Source organism: Glossina fuscipes, unplaced genomic scaffold, assembly GCF_014805625.2.
Source record: "Glossina fuscipes isolate IAEA_lab_2018 unplaced genomic scaffold, Yale_Gfus_2 113, whole genome shotgun sequence".
Taxonomy (NCBI): Eukaryota; Metazoa; Arthropoda; class Insecta; order Diptera; family Glossinidae; genus Glossina; species Glossina fuscipes.
Genome location: NW_023998456.1, coordinates 3235516 through 3261155, shown reverse-complemented (window position 1 = coordinate 3261155; position 25640 = coordinate 3235516). Strand labels below are relative to the sequence as shown.

Sequence of the window (25640 nt, the reverse complement as noted above, 5' to 3'; positions counted from 1 at the left end):
TCGTCATCAAATATAAGTTATATATGAAGCGTTGTAAAATCTCGCATTATTCATAAAATTTCTTACCATCTTAAGTACGTTTCCGTAGTATGAATAACTTAATTTGCATTACAGTCATTACAGTAAGACGTGAAAAGTTAGTGAAAAGTGTCTCTCGCTTGAAATATTAGAAAAAAAATTAGAAAAAGAAGAATAAAAATCAATAATTAAATTGAATGCGGTAGGGTTTTTATACAAATGTGTTTAAATAAAAATACGTTCCCTTTTTCCATTGATTATACGAAATAAATAAATTCCCATAAATGTCAAAGTGAAAATTTTTAACATGTATAAAATACAAAAATAGTTTAAAATGTTGTTGTTGTTATATGGGTACTGATATATTGCGGTGTCCGATTGTGTCTGCGAATGTTTGTGAAGAAAAAAGTGAAAAATTTGTTATAAACCAGATCTGCAACAAAAATTTTTGTATATATATTTATATATACATATGTATATATATTTACATTTATATATATGTATATATCCACATATACATATATCTATGTATATATATATATATGTATTTATTTATTTATATATAATACGGTATAAATGAAAAGATGCTGCAAGTCTTCATCTAAGTAGTAATAGCATTGTACAGTGCGTGTTTGTTTGTAATTGTGAAGTAACGGAAAGGAAGGAAGGAAGAAAACAACACGCATGCAGCTTACATGTATTGGAGCTTTTTAAAATAATCGTAAGGGGCGAACCTGTCACATTGGAAATCAACTTAAAAATTTCCCCCTGACGCTTTTCGTCTGATAAAAAAAGTTTTATCTTAAATATTGGCTTAAATATTGGCTTCTCGGGTAAGTTATGTTAAATTTTCTTTATACATATTTTTACATGTATATATACTTATAAGGTATAATTATTTTATAATGACACCTAGGGAGTGTTATATTAAATCTCTGCACGTCGTTATTATTTAATTTAGATGTATTTGTATATATACATATATGTCAATCACATATATTTTTTGCATTATGTATATAGATGTGAAAAGGTTTCTCTCTAATTTTGTTTTTATCCCCTAATTGCTTTTTTTGTGCACCCTACTTCAAGGCGAAATGTTTTTAAATTGATGTTAAAAGAATTTTTATTCCCACTACATATAGTTAATCGTTTTAAAGTTTCCAAGTTTCCTCCACGGCATATGACCATACAGTTTACTATACTTAATTTGTGAATATTTGGGGACGGCCAGATCAACGATGAGCTGGATATGACTAAATAGAATTAAAATTTTATCTTGACTAACACTATATACATACTATACGAAGTCGACATGCTGCATGCATCTGAGTGGCATAGGTTCGTGTTACAAAGTCCAATAAGAAATCTACGACGAACAGTTTCCAGGGTATTTTAATCATTTTTCTACATGACTTCTTGCAGAGGTGAAGGGTGACCTATATTCGGCTTATGACGAATGTTTTGCACTTTATCATCATTGCTTCATTCCATATCTTCTTCCTCTGTACTCTTTATACTTTTGCACAATTTCATAACTTTTCTTTTAAATTATTTTATTATCGTTTTATTGAACCTACTCCGTCGTTATTTAATATTACAGTGCTTTGTAAATAAATGCTGATTTTTAGTGAAACAAATAAGTAATTTATATTATTTACATATGTGTGTGCGTGCAATTATTAAGTGATTTCTTTTCTCCTCTGAAAGAAAATGAAATCCATTTAATTAACTTGTTTTTATATTACGTTTACCATATCCACATATTAAGCTCTTAGTCATACGTATCCCACTCGTTCCCCTAAATTTGTTTATTGAATCTTAAGGGTTGTTTTACTTGCATTTTGTTTTCTTTAGTTTTCAAAATGCTCCCCATTTTTAGGGTGTGGATTGCTAGTTACAATATTTTATACATCATTTTTTCCATCCATTTGTTATAATTCATTGATTTTTTCAATTTCATTTGTCGTGAAAATGCCGGTTTTTTTTCTTCTTAAATATGAACGATTTTCAAATTAAATGACAGTATAGCACGTGTGTTTGTTTGGCCCTGTTTGCAGATTACTTTACAATCATTATTTGTTAGCTTTAAAATCCGGTGAAAATGTCCCTAAAATAGCTCATTAATTATGGATGTTAAGAAAGAAAGTCAACCGCATTATAGAGATATTGAAATTATCAATAATTATATACTTATAATAATTGTTGTCAACATTTGTTTTGCTCATTACAATCTTAATGCGGCAAATGTTGTTTGGCGCAATTTTAGTTCCCAAGTACCTTTTCCACGCTTCATTTTAATGAAGACCAGCAATAAGTTTCTATTATAACTGGTTTAACCAGCTAACTGTCTTTGATATAAGTCCATTCAAGATTTCATTGCTTCGCTTTGCGTTTGACACTTGTGTACCTTACAGTAAAATAACAAAAGCAAAAAAAACTGTTAATTACTATTTGCTATGAAAAGTGCGAACATTAAATAAGAAGACATTTTATTTTTCAAAAAGGAAGAGAATCACGAATTTTAAATACCGTACATCTCAACGATCTGTAATGTCTACATGGAATTTTGGCATTTCTATGAGTGTAGAGTAATAATATTTCTTGTACGGATCCTTGGATTCGTTGTAGATTTTTGATTAGTTACAAGCAAGCATATGTCGGAATATTTAATTTTGGTAATCACTTGCAGCTCTTCAACTCTAATGAAGCTTTTGTAGACATTTGCTCATGTTTTTTTCTAAAAAGCTAGCAATGTTCACCCATCACCGAAAGATAAGGGATATATTTTTTTTGTCAAAACGTTTGCAATGCTCGCGAGGAAACTTCAGAGACTCCAAAAGTGTACATATTCTTCATGAACATCACCATCTGAACCGATTTAAGCACATCAGTCGCGAAAATCCCTATTAGGTTTATATATGGGTTCGTGAAAATGTTTATGTAGGGGAGGCTCCTAACAACACGTCGAGTCTACCCTCCAAATTTGGCACAGTAAAATTTTTTTACCTTAAACTATTATAATGATCTGATTTTCACCATGAAGCAATGAAACCTTAGACCTTTTTGTTATATGAATTTCGGTTTTCGTTTTATGAGAGGGGGCTCAAAAATTGCCCGAGCTGGTCTCAAGTTTTCACACCAAATTGTAATGACGAAATAAATTTACGAGAAATTTTGAAAATTACATTTTTTTTCAATGTAACGACTTTTCAAAATAGGGCGTTACATGGGGAGTGATCGGAAATTGGACCGATCGGAAACATTTTCCATAGCGTCCGTACTTGGGTGAATTGCGCCTTTGTAGTAAATTTAATCAAAATATGCCAAAAATTGCTACCTGTAGTCAGATTTCAGACGGGCAGACGATCAGAGAGTGCATAATAAAATATGGATCTATTTTAAGTGCTTCTGCGTGTTACATAGATCCGCGCAAACTTTACATCAAGCGATGTAAGTTTATGCAAATCGGCCATATCCATGCAAAGTTATAAATGATCAAAATTTTTATTTTCTTCACTTATTTTATATTATATACTTATTACAGAAGATATATTGTCTGTTAATTTGTGGTTATGTATGTTAATTTTAATTTCTTATGGGATGAACACCATAAAGGAAAGATTTCGTTTTTTGTTGGCAGTCTAATCAATGCGGTTTCCAATGAAGGGCCTTGGAGAGTAGAATGCGACAGCCTAACTGCGTCAATTTCAAATTAAATATAACGGACGTGACGGCGTGGGCGATTACTTTTTTCTTCTGTGCATATTCGTTACATTAGGCTTGGTTGTCAAATAAAAGAACTGGTAGAGTGGATGTGGATAGCATAACGCTGATGGGTATAAAAGATTCAATTCTGGTCGAACATAATTTTGTTAATCGCTACTGTTGTGGGAATTCCAGTAATAGCGACGGGCATGTTGTTATTTATAGGTTGGTAAGCGGAAAGGATAGCCATCAATATGAAGTCGTGTACGTATTTTATTTCGCATACAGTCGCCAGAAGGCAGGGTAACGAGTGGGTAGTCAGTGAGGAGTGACCTTTAGTGTTTCATGATGAAAATTCATAATAGAAAATTCGTGTAGAACAACTCAACTGTACCGAATTTCGATGACGTAGCTCTATTTTTTGGATACCACCGCATATAAGGATTCTTGCAATGTGCGGATTTTCATGAAAAGTATGGCTACGCGTGAAAATGATGTGTAACTTTGGTGGTATTATTGACATTTAATAGTCGGCCGTGCCCGGCTATAATGTTCATATCTGTTTTAAAGAAAAATAGAATATGGTCACATACAGTCAAAATAAAAATAACTCTTCAGACTTTTCGAGACAAGTGCGACAAAAGTATGTTGTCTGATGTCTCTTGTCTTTTCCCGATTTGTGAGATCAGACTCGACAATCTTTGGCTCGACCGACCTATTAATATTACGAGCGACTCTCTATTTCATCTTTCAACTTCGAGTGGATGTAAAAGCCTCTTGGCTTTCTTGGAAATCTCCTTAATGGATTAATCAATAGTAACACGATGACTGGATGCTCAATCCTCTCCTGTTTTACAACTTTATACAATATGAAGCGACTAATAACGCTTATATCTAATTCTCAGAAAAATAACCCGGGCCACAATTGCTGAAATTTACTCAGAAAACAGTCGGCTGATATATAATCGTCAACTCGGTCAACGATTCCCGCACATTTGATATAACTTATGTACATTGTTCATGTAAATTAAGATGGTGAGTGCGACTCATCTTTGCAGTTGATGCAAGGGATAGCGTGACGATTGAGACTCAACGTTGGAGAGGAAGTGGGTACCTTTCCTTGAACGATAAACAAGTTCCAAACATTTCGATGCCCAACGTTTGAAATCTAACGAGTTAACTCCTAATTGCGGCGTTTTGTTTCTTAACTAAAGCGGATGCGAGCGAATTTGGAAACATCTTCATACAATTCCATATTAGTTCCGCTTACAATTTAGTGACTTCAAATTGATTGGTTCTCCATTTCTTTCTCGAAGCAAATAAATGTTTTTTCGATTTTTAAAGGAAACGTTCTTTTTTTACTTCTGTGTCCGTCCTTGCGCGCGTTAGAGATACAAGTATTAACTGCTTTTATCTTACTGGTATGGCGATAGCTTGTTCCAAGGAATTTTTTTGAAACGCTTATGTTTTAATTATCAAATTGCTTGCACGCTTAAAATATAACTTGGTGTGAAAAAAGCAGAATTAACTGTAAGGCTCGTTAAACCGTGAAGCTGTTTTTACTTTCATTAACTGGTTCCTGTGCATGTACGAAGCATATCAAGTTATTAATGCAAAATAATTCAAATGAATTTCTTACAGAAATGCAAATTTTTTTTGGGGCTTAAAAGCGTACATTGGCATATATCTGGAAATGTGTAAATTAATCTGGAGAATTATGCAACAGAACTGTAATAATTTAATAGCCTAATGTAGCTGGTACGGCAGCTCGACTGAACTCTGAAAAAAGGGGTAGAGGGTATGTTGCGAGCAACATTTCTTTCATGTTATTTTCTAACGTAGGCAAGACTCTTTCAAAACAACTCGTTCCAATTGTGTCACTTATTCAGGTCGTCTGAAGGGCTTTCGTCAAAGATTCGTTCACTGTTACTTGCAGCGGTACAGCCGATAGGGTCGCTACACATTCTACAGTAATATGCCGTTGTACATAGTCATGGTAAATATATATGCTGCAGAGTAACAGTATGCTAAAGAGTAAGGAGTAAAAGGTATTTCTAATTAAAGGCGTCACTTTCTGATTTCATTTTCTGATGTCAACTTTTAATTTTTGGATGCCGCTTACTGATTTGATTTCTTGGTGCCATTTTTTATTCCGTTTTCTGATGCAACCTTCTAATGACACTTTTTCGCGCAATTGACTGGTTCCATTTCTTGGTGCTAAGTTCTATTGCGACTTTCTGATTTCACGTTCTGATGCCACGTTTTCTAATGCAACCTAACTCCAATTTCTTGCGAGGAACTCCTGCAAAGAACCTTAAATAATATCTTCACCAATAGGTTGCCCCACAAGGATGCCGTTATTTAAAAAAGCTCCTGTTAACTGTATCTTTTCAGAAAATATTATGGGTTTGATCGGCAAGGAAGAGAAGCGCATCCTAGGCCCGATGAAATAAATTAGTTGTAGAATGAAGTCGCACTCTCCGCTGGGTTTTTGTAAGAAACGAAAGAAATGGCCCTTTTTTCAGAAAAACATTTGTTCGAATTGAATTCTATGATTAAGCTTTCGCCCCAAAGGAAGACTTATTTCCTAGAGTATTTCTTTACCGCATGGCTCTTTTTTGCTTATTAAGGAAATTGCGCACTTTTTGCAATTCAGGTGAATGTTTTTATAAAATGATTTAAATAAAATTGATTTAGTTGTTGCAGCATTATTTGTTTGATCAATATTTCATCATAGTTCTGGAGTGAAGATTATATTCCTCAATTTGTTTCGTGCTTTTTTCTCTCTATAGATGTGCAGCGGCGCACTGCCTTTGTGTCAGTATAAAGGGAAATATTTTCAGTCTTTTACTTTTTTTTGTAGTACTAAGTTACTCTGGAGCAATACTTCTCATTATTCGCATTGGTTTTTGCTTTTGGCTTAAGCCGATCGTTAACGTAAACTTCCATAATTTAATAATCTTACTACTACTTATTAATCAGATTATGAGTACAACTCTCCTTAACATATCCCATTCAGATAAATTGATATCATTAAAAACTAAAGGGTGTGAAGTTATAGTTAAATATAACTAATAAAGACACAAAGCAAAAAATATGTACAGACCTCTGCAAAACCGTTAACAGAAATCAGTTAAACGTAGTCTCGGAGGGGTTTAACTCAAAGTACAGTTAAAATGGAACATTCTTTTGCAAAATATGATAAACAAAACATGACTTCATGTAAATTAATTAATATTCGAAAGGACAACACTTTTATACTACGTCATAAATGAGGTTGGTAAAGCGAAAGTTTGCGTATCTACTGTGTCTAAACCATGCCCTGTGAAAAAATGAAACTAGTACGACATGAATCCTCTATTAATAGCCTTTCCAACGATGTCGAGGTTAATGTACATTAAGTAAGTAAATTTCACACCCTTTAAGAACTATACAATCCAACTTAAATCTTCTTCGTTAATTAAAATGGTTATATGAAGACTTCCCGCTGGTCACACTTCTCGTAAAGACGGCATATTACAAAGGAAATGCTAAACTTAATATGCCATCGAAACGCTAAGTCAATTAAAGAATTTCTTCTCAGAAGTACGAGGGGTGTCTGAAATTTTCATCAAAATATTCGCCTTCGAGAATAATGCAACCATGGCAAGGCTCCTCTAGCATTTCAGTACAATTTCTATAGGAAAATTTGTCAAGACCTTAACATTATGCTTCAGTCTCCGTAATGATCATCCAATTCTTTCCTGGAGCATCCTTTTGAGATTTGTTTATAAATGTTAGTCACAATTGGAAAACGGGATGAGTGAGACATAAAGTCGAATTAGGAGACGTGCAATATTGCTATTATAGCGATTGATTTGTAACTCGGTGTTTTTGGGCCACTACGACTAAACGAGGGATCCGAAGTCCTAATTCAGTATGTGATAATCACGTTCTCTGTGCTTATAAGGCCAGAGATAAATAATGCTGTAGAGTGCCTGTAGTGTCGTCATTCATCTTTAATTCGTGAACACTTATTGCCTTTTAAAAATATATCGGCATCGAATTTTTAAAAGTTTCACAAAAGCGCTCGAATCAATTCACCCAAAAGATTTACAACAGCAAGTCGACGGACTAGCACTGACTCTATCTGTCTAATAGGGAAACATTTCAACATCTCAACATCAAAAGCTTATCCTAAATGAAGGTATGGAGTATTGAAGTGAGTATTACAATAAAAAATAAAAACTAATTTCGCTGCAGCCTTAATTTCATATTAACGAATATGCTCGTCATTGCGAAATTTTTGTAACATAATTTAGATACGCATTGTTGAAGGAAATTGAAACAGTTAACTGCTTAATGTTATAAAGTTACTAAGAAAATAAAGGGAGAAGTAGTTAAATCATTGTCGATCAAAAATTTCATTGTCTTTGCCCGGTTGACCACTATTGCTGCAGTGGCTATAATTACGCTTACCTTGTTTTTCCTAAAAATCAGGTTAAGTGTGTTTTTTGTCGAATAAAAAAAGTCTCTGCTGAAGTCCGCAGCAGCAAATTATCACTTTTTCGTTTTATTTCTTATAAAAAATATCGTGCTTTGAAATATGTGTTTGTTTATACACAAAAAAAAGGGGAAAAAAAAGCAACCGGTAACAACCTTTTTTGCAAATTAAGAAAAAACTTAAGTTACATGTGCTTGGCACAAAAAATGAAACGCATAGAAAAAATTGTTAGGGGTTAACGAGAGTTCTGGCAATTATTGAGCGCCTCTTTTCTCTTGCTTTCTACTCCAAGTACTGTGGATTGTCTATGAAATGTGGACTTGGTTGTGTCCAAATCAAAGCAGAACTAAATGATAAAATTAACGTAGTCTACACACAGCAGATCATGCGAATCATACTAGGCAGATGCCAGAAAGTAAAAAGGGCCGAAACATTTATCAAATAAATATCATACAAACTTGATGTACAGTATACGCTATAAGTGATGTATGATTGACTTCGAAAAACGAGGAAAGAGGCTTAAAGATTCGTTTTAGATTTCCGATTAGAATTCTTTTCCAAAGCTCAGTCGTCTTTTGCTTTCTTGCCGAACCAGTTCAATGTAAGAAACGGGCAAACCTTTTTCGCAGAGCATTAGCTTAAATACAAGTTCTGTAACATTTATTGGTGCTGGCGAATAAAGTTCAGTCATTTGGAACGTTTAAATGTCAATGAAATGTAAATGTCTTCAATCATATGGTTTTCGCTTAATGTGTTTAATGCATACGAAATTAGTTTGGAGACATACGTCATACATATTACCTCATATGTTTACTGGTTTCTTCTTACTCATTAAAAAAGTAAACATTCATTCGTATGATTACATTCAGATAGATAAATATTTAAATATTTATAAGTAATAAAAACAGAAAATATATATTTTTAAAAATTCGTTTTGAATATTTTAAGAGGGAAATTTTATTTATGATTTATATATATTATCCCTTTCGTATTGCAAGACAAAAGATTTCATATTTTTTTCAGATCTTTTTGTACCCTCCACCGTTCGTGTGGACTTATGCAACATCCACAAGGTTAATATTGGTTAGACCCATAGATGGGCAAACAAGCCGCCGATATCTTTTCGGATTTATTTATTTTATTTTTGTTTTATCTTTCGGAAACTCTCCTCTATCTGAATCGATCTGAGCTTGTCTGTCCATCTGTCCATCTTCTCTTCATGTGCTCAACCCACAGAGCGCAATTTTTGAGACACTTTGATGTAACTTGGTACATGGATGTGTTTTGGTCCAAGCAGAGAAACCGCTTTTTAAAACGATTCGGATCGGAGCACTTTTGAATCGCTTCCAATATAATGCCCTATTTAGAAAGGTCGTTATATGAAGAGCTGTGGAATGGTGTGCTGGGTGTTTAATACTGTTTTTGTTTTAGTGTGTGTCTTTGTGGTTTTGTTTTTTTCCACTTTTCGGTTATCAAAGCACGTTTTTATTAAGTCTACGAATTTTCAATTTATTTATTTAATACCTTAGCAAAGCATATTAAAAAGTCATGCTAATGTAGCCGCTTAATTATAATGCAAAAGTTGAAATACATACATATGTACTTACGTGCAGGCAAATATATAAAGTTATCTTATTGCCATTAACGTTTACTTAAGTAACCGTGAAATTTTTTTTTTTTTGTGCTGAATCAATTGGTTGAAAATTATTTGCAATTAAATCGTTTGCAAGATCTTTAACTATTTTCATATAGTGTTTGTTCCTGCGCTCAGTAGATAGCACATGTAATTAACTTCAATGGGGTTATACTAACTTGAACGTTCCATTTGTAACGTGAAATTTTAGAATGAAATCTTTGCGGAGCACCTATGCTTTTCAAATTAATTTTAATGCCAATTTAGGGCTCTCCACTTCTTAAGAAGGATTTTCCACCTTTTGTGAGTTTTCCTTCGATTTTTTCTATGAAAGAAAGATTTTAACTAAAATCAATGCCGCCACATGTTCTTCCGATTTTAGCAAAAATGCTCGAAAGTTTCGTTTTTGATATTTCAAGAATTTTGTTAGCTTTTTATTTCAGAAAGAAAATTGATAGCGGTAGGATTGAGGTCAAGAAGTTGCGCTTGCGTAGATTGGAGTAGAACTCGCATTTTTGGGCGAGTGAGTCCAAATTTTGCTTGGAGACGATCGACGGAGTTCAGATGCCTATGGGCGAAGAAAGCGTGTCCAAAAATCTTCATATCATCGAGCATCGGCGCAACGTTGCCTCTATAGTGTTTATGTGAAGGTACATCCGGCGAGTGTTCTACCGAGAAAAAGTACTCAGCGCTCGAATAATAGGAATCGAATCTGTCGGAGAGAATATAAAGCAAAAACACGACACAACAAAGTGATAAATCAAAGTGCGGATCTTTTTCATTAAGGGGACCACGTGCCGCGTCTTCTTTCAAAAAGTAAATTTGTTCGTGTGTTCAACGGTATGACAATTGCAATTTGCTCTAAATATATAAAACAAATTGGTTATAGAAAGGGAGCGTTGTTAACATCATTGCTTCATCAATAAGGAATCATCAATTTTAGGAAAGGCTTCAAATAGGAAAGGCTTCATAAAATCCGTCCACGTGACTCAAATTACAACAACAATTTAGGACGTGGATCTACCATTACTTGGCGATTTTTGTCGAAAAATTTTGAAAATTAAAAATTTTTTTTCATGTAACAACTTTTTCAGAGTTCGTAAAAACTCTCCGATCGAATATATTTTCAATTGAATTTTCTGAATGGAAACATGTCCGAGTATCAAATTTCGTCAAAATAAGTCAAAACTTGTGTTATTTGGGCAGATGGACAGTTAGCTTGTACAGAATTTGTAGCAAGGGTTTAACGTGGATTCCTGCCTGAAAGGCTTAACCCCACGGTGGCCCAAGCCACTTTAAGCGTACTACGCCCCCTGGCGAGTTAGACAATCCCCACAGAGTAGGGGCGTAAACAGCACCAGAGTCCAGAACGGTTTATTGTGTATGGAACAATAAACTCCACTCTGGTCAGTGGTGAGGCCTAGCTGCACTCGACTGTTCCACTTTGGCTAGGAACTGCCAACCACAACCACCACGAGTACTCCCCGAAGGGCCGCACCCAAGCAGTCAGGACTCACAAATTGATCAACGATATTCGTTCAAGAAGGGTAAAAAAATTGCGCTCGCTTCCGCCATAAGGCTTCCACGGCGCCGTTGATCAATTACCACCATTACCCGCAGACATCCGTGATATATGTTCAAAAGTAAATAGGCAAAAGGGGAAAAAGCCTTTCCGTCAAATCCCTTTTTTAATTTTTGCATGTATTAATTCTCAAGAGAGTTTTTAATTAATAGGCCAAAGGGAAGGCCATCCGTCAATTCCTTTTTGTATAATTACCTCTCTCCCGAGAAAATCTTAATTCCCACGACTTTATGAACAAAGTCCATCATACACCCGCAGGCATATGTGCCTTTGTGAGGCGAGCCTCCTGACCCCCGTGGCTCCCAGTTTTGCAAAGCCTTTGGCATACTTGCTTCGGATTCACCATACTTCCTTGGTAGCCAACACCATGAACTACTTTTCTTCGAGATATATAGGTCTCGGGTATTGCACTGTCAATGCAGGGGCGATCTACCATGCACTCGCTAGATTAATACCTTCAACGTACTTAAAAACCATTCATTCATATATTTCCTAGGTAGTAACCAGCTATTGAGTGAAGAGCTCATCTTCCAGCCAAACCCCTCCACCATCTCTCAGAAAATCGTCGCCGAGTTAGTAGCCCAAAACCTTAAACTCTTCTTAGCCGGCCGAAGCCGTTGCCCGGGGATCACCAGTGGGAGGTGAGAGATTCGGCACATCTATGCTCCCCATTAAAGCATAATTTATGTCCCCAGATAGCTTGTACAATAGTAATAAAAGGTGGGTATGCCCTAAGACATTCTGTATGTTACCTGCATCCGCGCAAACCTATTAATAGCAATACCACACTTAGCGTAGAGTGTAAACAATTATCACGGCGGCTCACATTTAACCGTGAATAAGTCGCTTTACTAATCCTTGATACATTTTATTACTACATAACTAACTCATTAAAAACTCTTAAATATGGCAACATTGTTGTTAAAGCTTTTTTCTCTCTTAAACGACAGTATACTACGAGACGAAGAGACAACAATAACAACATGTTATTAATAAAGAGTGTTTACAAGTTCGCTCTTCTTGTTTATCAAACAAATACATGTCTATACGATATATAGTATGGGGTTTTGTTTGTGCGTTTTACTAAAATAGTTATGAATATTTATGAGTTGTATTGTGCAGACAGGTTAAAGTACTTTTTTTCAGTTTCTAATTATTGTTATTAAACTTATTATACACATTCTGCTTACCTTTCAATCCCTCTCCCGAATACGCTACGCTACGAATACTAGCATGTTTTTGTTTGATTTCATTATTCATTCATTTGTTGTTTTTCTGCTTTCGAAAAACGCTGTTACGACCACTACAAGAATAATAGGAAATCATTAAAAACATCAAACGTTGTGCTAGATCGTGGTAGTAATTTGCCTACATACGCACAAGTATTTGTAAAAGTAATTCCCTTGTGGTGATAAGGACTTCCTGTTTATTAGGGTGACGAACAATCCATATACAGAAAGAAATGATTAGGGCAGCAAGTCCGTTTTTTCTATGTTAATATGAATGTCGCGCTTGAAATTAGCGTGCGATGTAATAAAATCAATAGAAGGGACTATGGATAGACATGCATTTCTCTCTGCTAAACCAATTGCGTACGAGTTTTTATTACGGTTTTCTTTTCCAACTATCGCTTAAGATAAATTCTTGCAATTCCGAGAAATTAAGAAAATCCCCATTGTAGCAAACCGACCATTTCTTTGTATATTTTTTTATCAATGTTCTTAACACTAAATTTCAATTTGAAGGGTTCTTGATCTTACAAATCCAACACAAGAACGTCGATCTATCTTTAGATGTTTATGTATTCGTTTTTAACGATGGGGACCCGCCCACTTTTGCTGTTTAGTTGCTGGTGTGATATTGTTTACCCTTTTCTACGAAAACCCGTCAACTTGACGGGTAATTTTTGCGACTCACCACATTTGCAACTAAGGACGATAGGAAGATAAAATTTGGCACAACCACTCCTTCATCGATTAACAATACAAAAAAAAAAAACAAATTGACCCGATCTATGCGCAGACACGCCTATATTGAAAAAAAACAAAAACTACTTCCAAAAACACTGACAACTTTTTCATATTTTTGTCTATAACCTTCGATCCTATATAGACATTTACAAAAGCCTATGACAAGAAAGAAATAAAAAATAGTTCTAATTGGCGTAAATTTAGTGTTGATTGTGTACATGTTAATCCCTTTGTAACACTGTAAGATCAGTATACTCATATTGTTGTTTTTCGTAATGTATGCAACACCCAAAAGGAATCTTTAGAGACCCTATAAAGTATATAGAATCTTGATCATCATGAAATTCGGAGTTAATTTAGATATGTCTGTCCGTCTGAGTACCTGTGTATGGTATGTGTTTTTGGCACTCCCGTGCTCGCAAAAATGAAGTTATCGACTTCAAATTTTTGTTGAAACATTGGACGCAGGTTGTTATTTAAAATATGCAAAATTGGCTAGAGCAGAACCGTGCATTGGAGCTTAAACTGAACGAAACTCGATTTTATTAAACAAAACTTTAGTTAGAAAGCTGACATTTTCTACGTTTACTTGATGCAACACTCTAGTCTTTTCGTCAATAAATGGAAACAATGGACATGCCCACACAAAGTTACTAGTAATTAAATTTTATTTTTTCACTTTTTTGAGTTGTTATGTTTATTTATGATAAGACAAACAAGACGGAATGTTTAAAACTCTTTTGTAAAATCGTCAAATGACGATATATATTATCTGGCTACAAATGGGTTAATTTTAAAAAGAGTACGGTAGACACCGTGATTAATTTTTTGTTAATAATACCAGCGATAGGGGTATCAAATAAAAGAACTTGGAGAGTGGAAGAAACCCATTCAAAGATTACAAAGAAGAAAAGTATGGGGAGATGCGGCCCTACATCACTCTGTTTGACATAGTTATTCATAAAACGAATTTTCAAAATAACAAGTGGTCGAAAAAATGGCTCGATTCACCATTTTCAATAGCTTTCGCCTTTGTCTCAAACGTTGGTCTACTAAATTTGATCAAAATATCTGAAAATTACGACCAGTGGGTTGAACGTAAGAAAAGAAAACAGGCAGACGGATAGACAGGTTTAGATCGAGCCAAAATGTGATATCGATCGGTATAAGAAAATGGAGGTCAAAATGAAGTCATTCGTGGTGTTGCAGGCAGACGCACAAACTTATTATACATTTGAACCACAACCGGTGTAGGGTAAAAAAATGAATTTTGCTCTTAGAATGCTAGGTATCTGAGATTCGTCGCAAGGCGAAGAGAATTTTTTTGATTTTTAATTTATTATTATTTCATAATAGTGTCATTCCATTGTACCGTAAAGCTTTACAATAAAATAACAGGTTTCTTTAAAATAAAAAAAAAAAAAAAGTAAAAAAAAAAAATTCATTTACGTACGTAGAATGCATCAAAATCGGGAGATGACGAGCCAGTTGACGTCAACTCTAGGCAAGCCCACAATTATATCCAATCAAACGAGAACACCATGCGGAAGTAATAAACATTATAATCATAAATAAAACCATAACAACAATGATAACAACAAATAAAAAGCTTTTGTTTTCATATACAAAGTAAATAAATTCATAAGAAAATTTCGAAATTGTTAATGTCGCGTGATATGCTTTTTCATGCCATCGAATCTCGAGGTGGTGTTGTTCGCTTTCAATTGTATTGGTTTCATTGAAGTTTTCAACGAATTCTCTCAGATCACACGGGGTTCAGGGGGCTTATAATATGTATTCAACAACATATGTGTTTATCGTCAACAACGACGCTTTTAAAATATACAGATATTTTGTTGCTTTTTTAAAATGTTTTTCAAAGTTGTTCGCCGTACGTTTTTATTGATAATACAAGAGGTTTTCTAGAAGTGTTAATAGGGAAAACAAAGTTTTTTTTTTTTTTTTCAAATTTATTACTTCATATAAAAAATTTTTCGAAATACGAAATTATTGCGTTATTAAGGAAGTTTAGGCAAATAGTTTCAGTTCATTCTTGCTATTCAAAGATTATAGCTTTAGCTTCGCGAAGAAAAAGGAGTCAAAACAGAAAAAAGTTGCACTACAAGTGCTTTCTATAACTAAAATCTGTTTGTTTAACCTAGAATTTGTAACCCTTTGTTGATAAACATTCTTCAATGATATTTCGAACCGTCGCATCTGGGTAGAAAGGCATATATTCTCGCATTGTGGTCGGTCACCACTCATAAAAGATACATTGTTGTTACAGTAGTCTTGATTTTATATCACGTTTGCTGTTGTGAAGAATTGTCGTAAGAAAACGATGCGATGCCAGTTTTGTTGTAAACTAGGGTCATCTCTAAGCCCCGCAAACCAGACAAAAAGAAACTTGTCATGTCTCTGTGATGTGCCTCAGAATACGGATACTATGCTCGCTCCTAATGTTTGCTTTTGCAATTTCTAAGAGTACCTCCGGTGCTTATTTTTAGTGTGAAATGAATAAACCTATATAAATTCCTAGACGCATTAGGTTGGTTGTCTAAACATTCCTTGCTATTTGTGTCTGATTGATCTTGGTGGGCTTTGTATGGTGCATGCTTTTGCAGACTTGATTTGCTACGGCTTTATGAAGTCTCCGTAGTCTCGTTATAGCTAAGTGTTTGTACGGATCCGCATGACTTCCTGATGACTTAATGCAATAAAAAGGGTTTTCTACAGACGATAATGCGAAAAAATGTGCTATAAAGAAATCGAATTTACAAGACTACCTGGACATCTTTGCATTTGAACTTCAGAGAAAAAGAAGCTTTTCACACCGCACACCATGGGCAGTGCAATTCGCAGAAGATTTTACGGTAAACCCAACTCTTTTTCTAACGCTCGAGTCTAAATTCTTTTTTGTAACGATTTAAGTTTTTCTGCATGTGTGTCTGTCCGTTTTTTTTTCATCTTTGTGTTTAATATTGGAGATACTTTTGTAAATTTCCGCACAAAAATCACTAAGTAATAATGCTTCGGCATTCTAAATTGATGTGAAAAATTTGGATCGAATGAATCGAGTTTTTGAACTGCTCTCCTATAACTGTTTATACAAAAAACCACTAAGCTTTTAATATTTTATGGAGAAAATTAAGCCATTATGGGTATTTAGAAATTTACCAAGCACACCACACCACCACCACCATGTGGACCACGTAGGCCATAGTTTTTAAACCCCACGTCATAAAAAGGCTTCCAGGAAAGGTATGGTATAGCATGGTTTATTGCGGAAATGAAAGACATTTTGTAGGCGAAATAGCGAAAGATATGCAATGCTCGGCTTTGATCGGCTACAAGGTTTCCATTCGGTTTTCTTCAAGTCTAATTTATAATAAATATCCGGTGATCGTAAAGATCTCCTTATGGCTAAAAAATCATACTTTCGAATGTTGTTATCACACACATAATAATATTTATGAGAAAACCTTCACTTCTTAGTTACCGTATAACAATACAATTTGATTGCCTTGTTCTGTTTTTAGCGCACTTAAGAAACGTGCTTCTTGGCTTAATCACATTATTTACTTTTTCGAAAATATATGCATGCATAACAAACAGATAAATAAACAAAAAAAAAGCGTTAAGTCAATAAGTTTGCTATGTGCGCATTGTAACACGCCGAATACCCTTGGTGTTGAATTATTATGTAAATTTTGTCAATTTTTATACCCTACAACACGTGCGCTACAGAGTACATTAACTTAATGTGGACATACGTAATACGCGGAAGAGCTTAAGTAAAATAGATCCACCTTTTATTATATTCGAATCATTTTCTGAAACGATCTAAGGCTGTCTGCCGTCCGTCTCTCTGTCCATCTGACGTCTCTTCTTGCATTTTAGTGTTCAAGTGTTTGAGATATTATGATCAAATTCGGTGTACGGACGTACTTCGGTTCAAGGATGAGCGCTATTGAAAATGGCTCGGATCGGTCCACTTTCCCGACATACTTGCACTTTCCCACATACAAGGCCCTATTCTGAGAACTCATTATATGGAGAAAAATTGACAACAACAAAATTTGACAACAAAAGTGAGTAAATGGTAGTACTTGAGCATTTTAAATTGGTATGAAAACTTTGGACTGGCTGGAGCAATGTTTGAACTCCCTCATATAACGAAATTGAAGTTCATACGACAAGAAGGTACAATTTTCAATGCTTCGTTATAAAAATTATATCATAATAGTAATTTAACAAATTTGAACGATCTCGGCCCATTTTTTGGGGCGTACCCTAACAAGGATTTTCATGAAGATTGATCCTTTATAGAGCAGAGAAGTCTATGCTTTAATATGTAGTGACGAAAATTGATTCATAATAGTAATTTCATAAAAAAATGAACTCTACAAAATTTGGACCATCTACGACTATGTATGAATCCTGCCATATCTAAGGATTAAACTTGCACTACATTAGGTTGCGTTTTGGGTCCGCTTCCCCATGAATGCGCACATGAAAAATATGCCTTTATAGAGAGATAAGATATAATTTTTGTACAAATAAGTATTCTGTGGTGTAGGGTATTTAATGGTCGGCCTTGACCTACTACAATGTTCCAACTTGCTCTTAATATATTATGACGAAAATTAGTTCATAGCAGCGTTCCGGCAAAAAGATTAATGAGGTAAATTTGGGCGACATAGGTCAAATTTTTTTCCAATATGCTGGCTTTCATGACAATTACAGGTTTGCGTGCAAATAATGTGTGGTGTGTGGAGTATTTTTACCAAAATGAGCAGATAACCGTACTAGGCGAAGTGATGTAGGGTAGGCAACGGCCGCCGTTGCCCTACTATTATGCTCTTACTTGTTATAATTAAAGATTAAATAAAAGGTTTACTGGTGTGCTGACTTTTGTCTGTACCGTACCGAAGACAATGTATATAACGTATTTACATAACATTTTGTTTGAAAAGTGCGGGCTTAACCAAACGAATAGTCTTTTATACCACATACACGCATGGGACAAGAGTGTATTAAATTGATACAGATGTACGCAACTCCCAGATGGACTATACCGATCGATTCTGAATCGAAATAAGCTTGTCTCGCTTTTTTTCTTTCTCTCGTTTTGTTGTGTATACCCTATCGTCCACAATTTTTAAGATATTTTGATGAAATTTGGTACACTGACAAGGACGGCGTCCGTTCTTGGGAAAAAAGCTTACCAATTTTCATCGAAATGTCTCGAAAATTTCGGCCTTCGCACAGACGCGCTTAGTTCAAATCAAAAAGTTATTCTGTATCAACCGATATAATAAAACGTGTGTTCGGCTCAATTCCTTCTGGTTGTTGCACGTATCCGCACGCATGCTAATATATCTTTGCACCATAGTGATCTTGCTTGCTCAACATTATTATTGCTATAGCCAAATAAATTTTCCATTATCATCTTTTAAGGGGTAAGACAACCCCCGGAAATGAAGGTCATTCTTTTGTTGGCTTACATGATTGTTTAAATAGTGAAAAATGACATAAAAAACACGACTTAATAAATCCCTTAAATATTATTATTCTATTACTTTCCTCTCTGTCCCAAACAGTGATAAAATCCTCTTTTTCTTTAGGCAGCTACATTGACCCTTACTCCTTTACGCTACATTATTGCTACTTGTTAATTGCAGTTTGCTAGATTAGTCCTATTTTCCCAACTCGGTAGTCCATACGCTTAGATATGCCGAATTTACTTAAGTTACTGATTTATGTTTTTCCTCTGGTTGCGGAATCAAACGACCATCTCTCTCTTCTTCTTCCTTCGACTTCCATCTGCACAGAAGTATTCCTGTCAACCCACAAGCTTTAGAGTAGAAGTTTAGAGTAAAAGTAAAAAAACTTAAAATTTCTCAAGCATAGTTAGTTTCAATGCCAATGTTTTACACAAGTAACTTTTTTTTCCTTCAGAGAGGCAGAAACAAAGGAATTTGCCGGTGTCAAATGGCTTACTGCTTACAAGTCAATTTTTGCTGAATGATGACGTCGTTCTTTCATTTTTTTCGCAACAATTGCTTGATTTCTTTGACAACATAACACACTTTTGCATCATTTTATTGTCTGTTTCACTTAACCACAGACGACTTAATAAGATTTTATACCCAACACCACTTGTTGTGCAAGGGTAGATTAAGTTTGTCCGGATATATGCAACACCCAGGGGGATTTGAAGTGCACCCACCTCGTATTATACCGCGCGACTGTGAATCAATCTAAGCTCAGTCTGCCCTATCTGTCCGCCTTCGAAGAAACGTAGTATGTTGACGTGTTTTTTGGTTCAAGGATCATACCCAATGAAAATGATTCGAATAGGGTATTTAATGCAATGCCGTGGCACACTATGGCGTTTTTACATAATACATTTGAAAATAACAAACTATTTTCCTTCTTCTTCCGTCTCTGCGAATTAGCACGTGAACACCAGGTGGCTTGCGGAGTTAGGTAAAAATAATTTGCCATTGTACCGCCATCTATTGCGATTAGTAGTTATTTTCTATGGGAATTTCACATACACCTGTGTATGTAAAAAATTTCTTTCTTATTTGTCAGTAAGAAATAAAAAGAAAAAAAATATTGTTTTTTGACAAATAAATTCAAATAAATTCTCTTGAAAACGAAATTTTACTTTTTATATAACAATAATAATACAAAGAAATTAAAAGTACTAAAAAATTGTTCGTGAAATAATTAATTTATCAGTATTCGTGGGCTGGTCCATTTGAAATTCATTGTCAAAGATTAACAAGAGCCAATCTACCTACACAAGTAAATCTATTTCATTTATAATCAATTTCAAAAGAAATGAACAAAATTGCTTGAATGTGCGTTATTTGGCTTACATGGGACACTTACAGGGTCCATATATATATATATTCTCGCATTTGTGATAAGATATAGCGAAACAATAAAATTTTGATACATATTCTTAGGCTGGACAGAGAACTCGGTAAAGGTTCTCGTTGTGTGTCGCATCGATTCGTTGATTTTATTTTGTTTTTGTTGTCACGCAAAACAAATGAAAATATTTTTTTTTTATTTTATATTAAATTTCCGTTTTTTAATGCTTTTACGCTTATATTCAGTACGATAGTACAATTTCAGAGATGTCGTCACCATCACCTTCATTATTAACTACGAAGTATGGAACGGAATTTACTCTTCAAACGCAACTTATCTTAAGAGCTTACGTAGGACATGTTGTCAAGAGCATGACTGTGGTGAAGTCAATAGCACTTTACTCTGCTGTTTAATAGAGTAGGATGCAGTTATGACAGATAGAATCAGACGTCAGTGACCCCATGAAATGATAAACCATGAAATTGATTTACATGACGAAACCTCCTCAAATCATTTGTGATAAATATTCACATTAGTGCCAGTAATTAGTTCCCTTGTCTTTCCTAGAGCCTTCGTTTTATTCAGCGGTTTGTTCGTTGATCGATCACCACGCCTATATTCGAGTCGAAGTTGGATCACGGTGTCAAGTGTTCATTAAAAAGTTTAATCACTATTGGGTATGATATTTAATTGGAAGCCCGACGAGAGGCGAACAGAGGAGAGGATAAACCTTACGATTAACTTGGCTGATTAAAATCTCTTTCGCCCGTTACATACTCTCCGCGCCAAGTTGAATGCATCCTTGTTAATAGGTTGCGTATTAATGTGACGTTTACCGTTATATTTATCATTTCTAAATATTTGATGACCCATTTGCTCATTTCCCTCTCAGCAGAATATGTATTTAAAGCATTTTTAAATGAGATCTATACGCATTCGCTTGATAAACATTTGATAGAAAAAGAAAAGTCCTCCTCTGCGATATCTTTCCAAACTTAATTTGTGCGAAACAGATCAAAGAGAAAGATCTGGCCGGGTTTCGCTTTCCTTTTTAGACCGCCGCTAATTAATGCAAAAATTCTTCGTGCATTTTTGGCTCCTTCTCCGTGGAAAAATCGAACACATTCGCATTTGATGTTTCATGAGGAAGTTAGTGGAAATACTTTTCTTTTGTATATCCACCATTAAACATCCCAGTGTGAGAAATTCATTTTTCTCTTAAAAGAAAATAACGCAAATTAATCTGTTGACGTAAATGACGTCTACGGACGTCGATTGCGTGTGCTACAGATGCGAGATACGAGCAACGCGCTAAGTCGAGCCTGTAGGAGGCACTTAAAGGATGGCCAAGAAGACAGCGGATTTACTTGAAGCAACCAGAGAAGCTACTTAACGAGCCTGCTTTCTCTGCGATGGATCCACTGGCTAATATCTCTCTATGCCATTGCCGCTGATGAGCCCATCAACAACATGAAACCATGATATGCAAAAGAGGTTCAGCATCTATGTGGAACAATTTAGAATCGAACGTCTGTCTATGAATAGTGCGAAGAACTATGTGCCTTATCTTCCAAGTAACAAAGCGAAATCTTATCGTAATAACCCCATCTTACGTCTCGCTTTTGCACGCTCTTCTTTTTTAATAGAATGTTATTCAATTTATCTTATCTTTCAAAAGAAATTTCTTCTTCATTGTATTAGTGCGTTGGAGAGGGAAAGCAGTAAGCAAAAGCATTTTAAACACATCATAAAATAAGTTTTAAGCGGACGACTTATTTTGCTTTGCAATTTTCAAGCAATTTTGTTTAAAAAAAATATTTCACATCTTAACCGAGGCTGTTGGGCATAATTAATTCCATAAATAAAAACTATTTTAAACAACACAGAACAAGCAGCCATTCACCTCCCTAACAAAGTAGTGAGTGATTTCATTAAAATTAATATTAAAGCAAACAAGTTAATTAATTAAGAGATCTATTGAAAAAATGGGTAAATAAATAAAAGCAAAAGTGCACTATATTACGAATTAAATACCGATCGAAAGGAATGACGTGAGGGAATATTTTCATGACAGAAATGTGGAAATCAGGCCTTCTTTTCAAACGATATGTTATTCCATAAAGATTTAGATTCGCTCGAGAAACTCGCAATCAATGCGAAACTCTGCATTTCTTTAATGACATGAATGCCTTATTGATTCCCGATAACAGCCAGGGGGGTACTCCTTAGGTAAGCTTGATCGACGAGAGTTGCTTAAGCCAAACTTAATTACCGTATTTTTCTTATTTCTTAAGTTCAACGCAGATAGACTGTTGAAATTTAATAAAATAGTTATTCACTGCTTGGAATTTGCGGCCAAATCTTGAAATCATCTTAAAAAAAAAGGTGAAAGTCTTCGTATTGTTTTCTACAGTCCCCTTTGACGGGGACTGGACATTATCGTGGACTGCAAAAACACTTGCGGGCTGTCCGTCCCCGAAGAACACGATTAATTGGTCTCGTGTGGATCGAGACTAGAAAAAAAGGGGTTTCCGTTTTAGGAATTTCAAGGAATATCGCAAGACAATTACGCACATATATATACACATTAGCAAGTAATCTGTTTGTGATATGTGTTTACTTATATGTTGTATTTGGTTGTTTTTTTGCAAAACAATTACTCGCAAATCGTGCAGTTTGAAACAGCGCAATTCGGGGGAAGGTATTCGTGTTTCTTCGAAACGCTTGCTCTTAAAAGAAACAGCTAAGTAGATAGCTAAGTAAAAGTTAAAAATCATAGTTTATTGTTGCAGATCTCGAAATGTAAACCTTTCGTGTGCGTTTACGGAGAAGTAAGATGAATTACGTTTAGGGGCGAGCGATCAAAAAGCAGTGCTAAATAAAAAATAGTGAAACAAAACCTGAATTTCAATGGCCTCAAAAGTTATATCCGAGATAAAAGTTTGAGATGCCCAGAATAACTTAAAATAATCCGAGCGAACTATGTTTGATCGCTTTTTGAAAGTAAAGCCTGTTAACGGTTAAGCAAAATTTTAAAGTCGTGTTTACAATCGGAGGTCTTGAACGAAATCTTAACCTTTCTTGTGGATTTACAGGGAAGTAAGGCGAAGCGATTTCGGGCGCGCGATTAGAAAGTAGTGCTAAATAAATAATAGTGCAAGCTAAGCTTGATATTTGATGGGCTTAAAGTTAAAGTTTAAAAGTTGAAATGTAAAACTAGCTGCCTTTCTTTAAATACTCTTTTTTTTTAATCCAGGGTGGACTGCTCTAACACTACAATGAAGTTTAAAGGTTAATGGTATGCATCAGATTGTTATTCTTTCACTGTCATATTGAGAAAAACGAAAGGTATTTCTTTTCCCTTCTTAATGGTGTTGGGGTGTTCTTTCACACACACGAAACGAAATTATTTAATTTCTTTTACTAACATTTCATAATATTTTTGCATTTACAACTAAATAATATTCGCATAAAGACCTTTATTAAAAAACCAACTCATCCCAACTAACATTTGGTGCACTGGAATTAATCTACACCCTCCATACCATAACATGTGCCTTAACAGCAAGCCTTAAGACTCGTAAAAAAACAGAAATTAAAAAAAAAAAAATCATCATTTTCTTCACTTCATAACAGATTTTTGCACAAAAGAACAGAAAAAAAAAGAGAAAGAAAAGGAGTTGAATAGTGTGGGCTTATATGTTGCAAAATTGTTTACTACATACACACATCACATCCTCTTAGGTAAGAGTTGTTCATAAGAAGAAGAAGAAGATGCCGCTTTTCGCCAAAAAATCGAATAAATCGTTCGATAATGTAACAGCTAATGAGAATAATGTGACGACAAATGGTGGTAAACCAGTTTTAACGAATGGCGGCCATACGCAACGTAGCAACTCATCGCTTAATGGATCAGATTTCACAAAACCTCAATTGATATTTCACTGTCAGCTAGCGCACGGCAGTCCGACGGGTCTAATAACGGGATTTTCCAGCGTACGTGAATTATATCAAAAAATTGGTGAATGCTATGATATACCCCAAGAAGAAATATTATTTTGTACTTTAAATTCGCATAAAGTAGATATGACAAAATTATTGGGCGGTCAAATCGGGTTAGATGACTTCATATTTGCCCATCGTAAGGGTCAACCGAAAGAGGTTGAGGTTCTCAAATCCGAAGATGCTTTGGGTTTGACAATTACCGATAACGGTGCTGGTTTCGCTTTTATCAAACGTATCAAAGAGGGTTCAGTAATGGATCGCGTCGAACACATTTTAGTTGGTGATCATATTGAAAAATTGGATGGTATGAGTATGGTGGGTAAACGGCATTATGAGGTGGCACGATTATTGAAAGAAGTACCGACGGGTAGTACGTTCACGTTACGCTTAATTGAGCCAGTTAAAAGTGGTTTCCAAGGTATTGGGCCACGATCACAAGGTCGAGCACCCGGTCGTGGCTATGGAACTGGCAAAGAGACTCTACGTTTTAAGGCGAACGGCAATGCAGAAATTGAAGAGAAATTCGATGAATCAACGCAAGCAGGTATCGAGGCCATAAACAATTTGCTTGAATCCTTTATGGGTATAAATGACAACGAGCTGGCCACATTAATTTGGGACTTGGGCACAGATAAGAGTAATTCCATGGATTTCGCCGAAGCCGTTGATAATTCAGATCTGGAATCATTCGGTTTCACGGATGATTTCATTATCGAGCTGTGGGGTGCAATAACGGACGCTAGACGCAAAAAAGCGGAAAAAAATTAGCGCAAAATGTGCCTTACATAGAAGCATCTCTCTCTGTATGTAGTTTTAATATTTAAAATAATTAGTTGAAATCATGCTGTTTTTTGTTTTTTTTTAATTTTTTTTGTTTGTTTTTTTACCTTTAAAGACCTAATAATTGCATTTATAAAGAAAGTAATTTAAAGAAACAAAGACAGACAACAGCCCTATGCAATATTAAGTAGTAATGAAGTTGCGAAGCGAAGGGAGAATGAGAAAGAGAGAAGTACCATAAATGTCGGCAACCTTTTCTCCACTAAGTTAAATAACAATTATTATAATAATAGCAATAGACATATCTGCATATCTACTATTTTATTGCCGCCGTCGCCGCCGCTTATTGACTTATGATAATTTCATTCTTTGTAAAAATTTATTTATACATCAAATAAATCTATTCCTGGCCGTATAAAATTTTCTTGTTATACGTTATATATATGTGTTAGTTCATCATATTAAAAAATACTTCCCCATCATCGTGTTTGTTAAACTTTTCCTGTTTTTTTTTTGTTTAAATAAATTGAATTTAATTCAACAAAAAATTATTTTATGTAAATTTATAGAAACGTG

General features: G+C 34.9%; 1 protein-coding gene across 8 annotated transcripts; it reads left to right on the top strand.

Annotated features, from left to right (window-relative positions):
• The first annotated feature begins 113 nt into the window (after nucleotides 1-113).
• On the top strand, nucleotides 114-25640 carry LOC119639789 (PDZ domain-containing protein GIPC1). Of its 8 annotated transcripts, none has more exons than XM_038037455.1 (5): nucleotides 114-220; nucleotides 603-851; nucleotides 23536-23627; nucleotides 23916-25087; nucleotides 25180-25640. In XM_038037455.1, the coding sequence occupies exon 4, from the start codon at nucleotides 24054-24056 to the stop codon at nucleotides 25050-25052; it is 999 nt and encodes a 332-aa protein (XP_037893383.1). In that variant the 5' UTR covers nucleotides 114-220; nucleotides 603-851; nucleotides 23536-23627; nucleotides 23916-24053; the 3' UTR covers nucleotides 25053-25087; nucleotides 25180-25640. The 8 variants fall into 8 exon arrangements, with proteins under 8 accessions (XP_037893383.1, XP_037893384.1, XP_037893381.1 ...); XM_038037456.1 differs by having other exon boundaries at nucleotides 115-220; nucleotides 23916-24300; nucleotides 24364-25639; XM_038037453.1 differs by having other exon boundaries at nucleotides 115-220; nucleotides 24024-25639.